This window comes from Ictalurus punctatus, chromosome 2 (genome assembly GCF_001660625.3).
Source record: "Ictalurus punctatus breed USDA103 chromosome 2, Coco_2.0, whole genome shotgun sequence".
NCBI classification, from domain to species: Eukaryota; Metazoa; Chordata; class Actinopteri; order Siluriformes; family Ictaluridae; genus Ictalurus; species Ictalurus punctatus.
In genome coordinates this window covers 36,872,147-36,877,824 of record NC_030417.2, presented here as the reverse complement: position 1 = coordinate 36,877,824, position 5,678 = coordinate 36,872,147, and the positions used below count along the sequence as shown (strand labels likewise).

Below are 5,678 nucleotides of genomic sequence, written 5' to 3'. Positions count from 1 at the left end.
GTATGGTTAGCTTGTTATTTCTGCCGATTGTATTTAGGCTTCAAACTTCATAAAAGTTGTGTGCATTTGTGTACATTTACATTTACATTTATTCACTTAGCAGACGCTTTTATCCAAAGCGACTTACAAATGAGAAAGATACAAGCAAAGCGAAATCAAGCAGAGAACAATACAATAAGTGCTACCATACGAGATCTATTAATTGAATTCCAGAAGAAGCAAAGTGCAGAGTAGAGGTGTAAGTGCATTTTTTTTTTTTATTATGAGTTTGTTAGGTGTTCATTGAAGAGGAGGGTCTTTAGTTGTTTTTTGAAGATGGTGATGGTGTAAATTGTCTTCATGGACAAAACGTGTTAGTACTGTAAACCTTTGTTGATCATAGAGCTTTTTTTTTTTTGCCATAATCCAAAAACCTATTGGAAAATTTTATTGATTATTTATTCACACATACACACACACACACAAATATATATATATATATATATATATATATATATATATATACACATAAATATTATTCAACTTAAAAACACACGAAAAAACATACAGTTAACATCAAGCCCTCTGGCAAAATCCTATTGGGCTTTTGTCGAGGGAACTAGTGTGATGCTAACTTTGTATCTTTCTCTGTACGAAATTACGTCATCCCTGCGCCACTCTATCGCCTCTAAGGTTTCTGTGGGAACGAAACAGCTGCTGCGCATGCGCAATAAACGCTAAACGGCGCCGGCGGTGGTGGCTGTGTTGCGGCGCATGCGCAGTGAGTTTTACCGTTCTGCGGTATTTTGTGTGTTGGAGCGGGAAGATTCAGAGCTGAGAGCGCCTCTTCAAGCACTATCCTACAGGAATTAGCCACAAACACAGCATGCCTCGGGAGATTATAACCCTGCAGCTGGGACAGTGTGGAAATCAGAGTAAGAGCAGCACTACAAAGCGTTTCGGTTTTAGCTTGTCGATATGATCTGAGTTAGCTAGCTAGCTAGCATTACCGGACTTAGCGGTGCTAGCATAACTCAAGATATGCAGCTAGGATGTCACTGCTGTTCTTTTTAATACGAGTTCAGTTTGAGCGTTTGGAACAAGGAAAAATAATAAATAAATAATAAACAAAGATGCTCACTAAGAAATGGTGACATGTCTTCAATGTGGAAGCTTATAAAACTTCACGGCTGGGGCGATATACCGCTATTATATCCATATCGTGATAAGTGATTACGTGATACACTTTACCGAGATATCGTCGGTATGGTGATGTATTAATTAAAAAACTAAAAGTTTTTAATACTTACAAATTAAATGTATGCTGTTGATTTGATGTAATCCCTTTCTCTTTTTTTTGAACCCCCCCCCCAGAAAACTTAATCTTCTTTGACTTTGTAGGCATTAACGAAAAGTATTGTCAAACTCAAAAAGGTTTGTTAGTTAAGTTATGTACCGCGATACGCATCGTGTGTCGTAGACGTGTCCTCAAGTATCGTGATATTAATGATCTCGTCGTACCGCCCATGTTGTCGTATGCTCGTGTAATACTAAACCAATCAGCGTTGTTGTTTTTAAAGATAACATAAACGCAAGGGCAGGGGAAAAAAAAAAGCTTCAAGACATTGCAGATGTTCCCTGTGCGTTAATACGTAGAAGAAAAGGCAAGCGGTGTAAGGTTATCGTGGAATAAAGATAACGAGCATAGTAGAAATGTGAATTCGCTAGTCGTTAGAAATTGCGATGTAAACTCATTTGCGGTAGTTATCTAACGAAAATTCGCCGGTGTTTCCGAACACTCGCTCTCGAGGATCCAAGTAACGTTTCCGTTTTAGTAAATAATTATCCGTAATAAAGAGCGCGTTTGTTATTGCTTGAGAGTAAATCGCTGCTAAGCCCCGCCCACACGAGAGGTTTGCGCCTGAACGGCGAGTGTACACGAAAACTCCGGCGGCGTGTTCATAAGCCGTAATACGCAGAAAAAAAAACAAGCTGAGAAAACGAAGAAGAACGCTGTTTATTTGAAGACCGTGTTAAAGTTTTGGCCCCCTGAGTTCACTGGTCTCGGTTCCCGAGTGTTTTCGTTCTCATCGTACGTTTTTGTTCGTTTCTCGAAAAGTTACGTTCAGTGCTTTTTAAGCGGATCGGTGGAAAACTTTGCCGGTGATTAACGAAGGTCATGATGTCATCGTGTGTTTAATGTGTCACAGTTGGTTTCGAGTTTTGGAAACAGCTCTGTGCTGAGCACGGAATCAGCCCTGAGGGCATCGTGGAGGAGTTCGCCACTGAGGGCACGGACCGGAAAGATGTGTTCTTCTATCAGGTAACGAATTTCACACCGAGATATATACACACACACACACACACGCCATGGCCAAAAGTATGTGGACACCCGATCGTCACATCCGTATGCGGTTCTTCTTCAAACTTGCTCAATTGTCTAGAATGTCTTGGTACTCTCTAGAGTTACAGTTTCCCTTCACTGATACTAAGAGGCCCAAACGTGTTCCAGTATGGCAGCACCCCTGTGCACAAATCCAGCTCCATGAAGACATGGTGTGAGAAGGTTGGAGTGGAAGAACTCGAGTGTCCTGCTCAGATCCTTGACCTCGACCCCACTGAACACTCTTTGGATGAATTGGAACTGGCACTGGAGCCTCCTAATGCTTCAATCCTGACGCTCATGCAGCTGATTGAACACAAAATCCCCACAGCCACGCTCAGAAATCTAGTTGAAAGCCTTCCCAGAAGAGTGGAGGTTATTATAACAGCAAAAAACAAAACAAGGGAATAAATTTAGAACGGAATGTTTACGAGGAACATATGGGTCAAGTGTCCACAAACTTTTGGTCATATCGTTTATGTAAGAGTTGAATCGGATATACGGAGCAGGAAAATCACAGAAGTGCCGGAGATGTTAGTTGTGTTAGTCGGCCAGCAGAGGGAGCCGGAGTCCAAGTGTTCGGTAGGTAAAGTAAAAAAAAATAAATAATAATAATCGCCTGAGATGACACGTGGAAGAAACCTTGCAAGGACGAACCAGACTTCTCATGGGAAACCTTAGCACAAAACATCCTCGTTGCACAATCAGTCAAGGCCTTTGCATATTTAAATACGATTGGCCCGAATACTTTTAGCTCAAAAACACCTGTGTGTTAGCAAGCAGTGGTGGTTTTCACACCACGCGTCAACAACGCGCACTCGAACCCGACTCCACCGAAGAGATTGAGCAGAAATAAGGTATGTTCAAGTAAAAGGTTTGGAAAGCTTTTATCTGTGCTGTGTCTCCCCCTGCAGGCGGACGACGAGCACTACATCCCCCGAGCCGTGCTCCTGGACCTGGAGCCCCGAGTCATCCACACCATCCTGAACTCGCCCTACGCGAACCTGTACAACCCCGAGAACATCTACCTCTCCGAGCACGGAGGAGGAGCAGGAAATAACTGGGCCAGCGGCTTCTCTCAGGTTCACCAGCCTCTAACGCACGCTCTGGGTTTAAAGAATCTCACCTCGCGCCACACTTAATCAATCGCGTGCGTGTCCTGGATGAGCGCTCAAGTTTAATACTGAACAGTTGGTTTGTTTGCTTGTTTCTTCAGGGCGAGAAGATCCACGAGGACATCTTTGACATCATCGATAGAGAAGCAGACGGCAGTGACAGTCTGGAGGTGAGGTGCTTGGTCGAAAACGCACATATGCTTGATTATTGTTATTATTCATAAGCATCAGGTCTATAATCAGAAATCTTTTTGAAAGTATGACGAGGTACACGTATGTATCCGTATGGTCCGTGCCTTGATGTACATTAAAATACGCGTTAAAACGTACAGAGTTAAAAATCCAGATCGCAATGGCCGGAAAATCACCTCATACAAAAAAAAACCCCGTCCACAATTGGTTGAAAATAGAAAGGAGGCGGGGCTTAAAAACAGCCTGTCGCTTTTAAAAATGACGATTTTAGTCATTAATGAATTGTTCTGTCGCTGTGCTGTCCGTATTTATTTATTTATGTATTATAGCGTGTTCATTTAATAACGTAATACGTAAGTTCTCACCACGATTAATTCTATTAGTCAGAACTAGTTTGTAGACGTGTATGTTTTTTTTATTCCCCCCCTAATTATCATCGTAACCGATCAGTTTTGTTAGAATATTTCTCAATCGTGCCCCCCCCTCCCCCAACCCCCCCACACACCCACACACATCTTGTCGGCAGACGTCAGCCTCGTTAGCCGTGACGTGAACGAGCCGATGTTTTTATTTCCTGGCGGTCATTAGTCTCTGTTGAGGTCTGGCTCGGAGCGGAGCGGTTCGACGTGCGTCCTGATCGCCTCCAGATGGAGCGGGGACGTGTTTTTATTCCGGCTTTTTAAGCGCCTTTATCCCGCCGGCGGTTAGGAGCACGTGCACACACACCGTACGCAGAGAGAGGGTCATGTCACGTCTTTTTATGCCCTCGTAATTCGCAAGCGGGAAGCGGTCCTCCCTTTAAAACAACAGAGGGGTCGAAAAAAAAGTCCGCCGGGTAATTTTTAAAAAATTATTATTATTTTTTTGCAGTTACCCTCTGTCACTCGAATCTCTAACGTTAGAGCTGTGTGTGTGTGTGTGTGTGTGTGTGTGTGGTAAGGCTAAATAATCTTTAGGTGAATGGGGTGTGTGTGCTCAACCACCTAAAATAGTCCTTATGGTCTCACACAGTGGTATACAGTATGCAGCTGCCCTCTCTCTCACTCACTCACTCACACACACACACACACACACACACACACACACACACACACACACACACACACACTATAACTGTTTTACTGACTGTGTGTTTCAGGGATTTGTGCTATGTCACTCCATCGCTGGAGGCACAGGGTCCGGTCTCGGCTCCTACCTGTTGGAAAAACTCAATGACAGGTTACCACACACACACACACACACACACACACACACACACACACACACACACACCCACGCCGCCTCACTTATTCATTCCTGTTTTCGTGCTGTAACTCTACACTTTGGTTTCCACCCTGCGCATTGTCAGTATCCAGGCGAGGGTAATCAGAAGCCGTCAGCGTGATGGGTTTTTCTTCTTCTTCTTCCCACACACACACAATTCTAGCACGCACAGGTCACCGTGTTTAACTGTAGAGTCCAAACAGAGTCGTGAATCTCCTCCTCCACGTTCGGATGATGTAAAAGACACAGGAGACTCGATGCCAGACGTGACCAGAGCTGTAATTAACACCCTCTGGCTTAGTAAACACGGGTGATACGAGGTACTGACGAGTTGCTCCTTTCGCCGGTCCAGTATTTTGGTGGGTTAATTGTAATCATTTATTTATTTATTTATTTTTTTAAAAAAAAGAAAGAAGAATTGTGTATTACACCAGACATCAGACGTGATTTAGGAAAGGGTTTGAAAACGTGAAATGTCGAGTGTGCTAATGGGTTTGCGTTCGAGCACGTGCGTTCTTCCCGTTCAGTTCTGAGACACTTACGCGCCAAACCTACGCTCTTTAACACACGTACCTTCCTTAGTTTAGTCCTTCCGGCGCTGAGCGACAGGACTAGCGCTTTCAGGTAATCAGATCGTGAGGGTACCACAGCGCTGCTGAGTTCTCAGGTCTGATCGGTCAGTGATGCAGATCGCAGGTTTATTATTATTATTATTCTTAACGCTCCGTCCATCCGGGAAGCTTTCT

General features: G+C 43.8%; 1 protein-coding gene across 1 annotated transcript in view; it reads left to right on the top strand.

The window, feature by feature from the left end:
* Positions 1-736: 736 nt before the first annotated feature.
* The window catches only part of tubg1 (tubulin, gamma 1), a 13,354-nt gene continuing 8,412 nt past the window's right edge, over positions 737-5,678 (top strand). Inside the window, exons 1-5 of the mRNA XM_017493523.3 lie at positions 737-914; positions 2,190-2,302; positions 3,277-3,444; positions 3,579-3,647; positions 4,808-4,887. Coding sequence (XP_017349012.1) covers positions 866-914; positions 2,190-2,302; positions 3,277-3,444; positions 3,579-3,647; positions 4,808-4,887 — 479 coding nt within the window. The 5' untranslated portion in view covers positions 737-865. The remainder of the gene's footprint in view (positions 915-2,189; positions 2,303-3,276; positions 3,445-3,578; positions 3,648-4,807; positions 4,888-5,678) is intronic.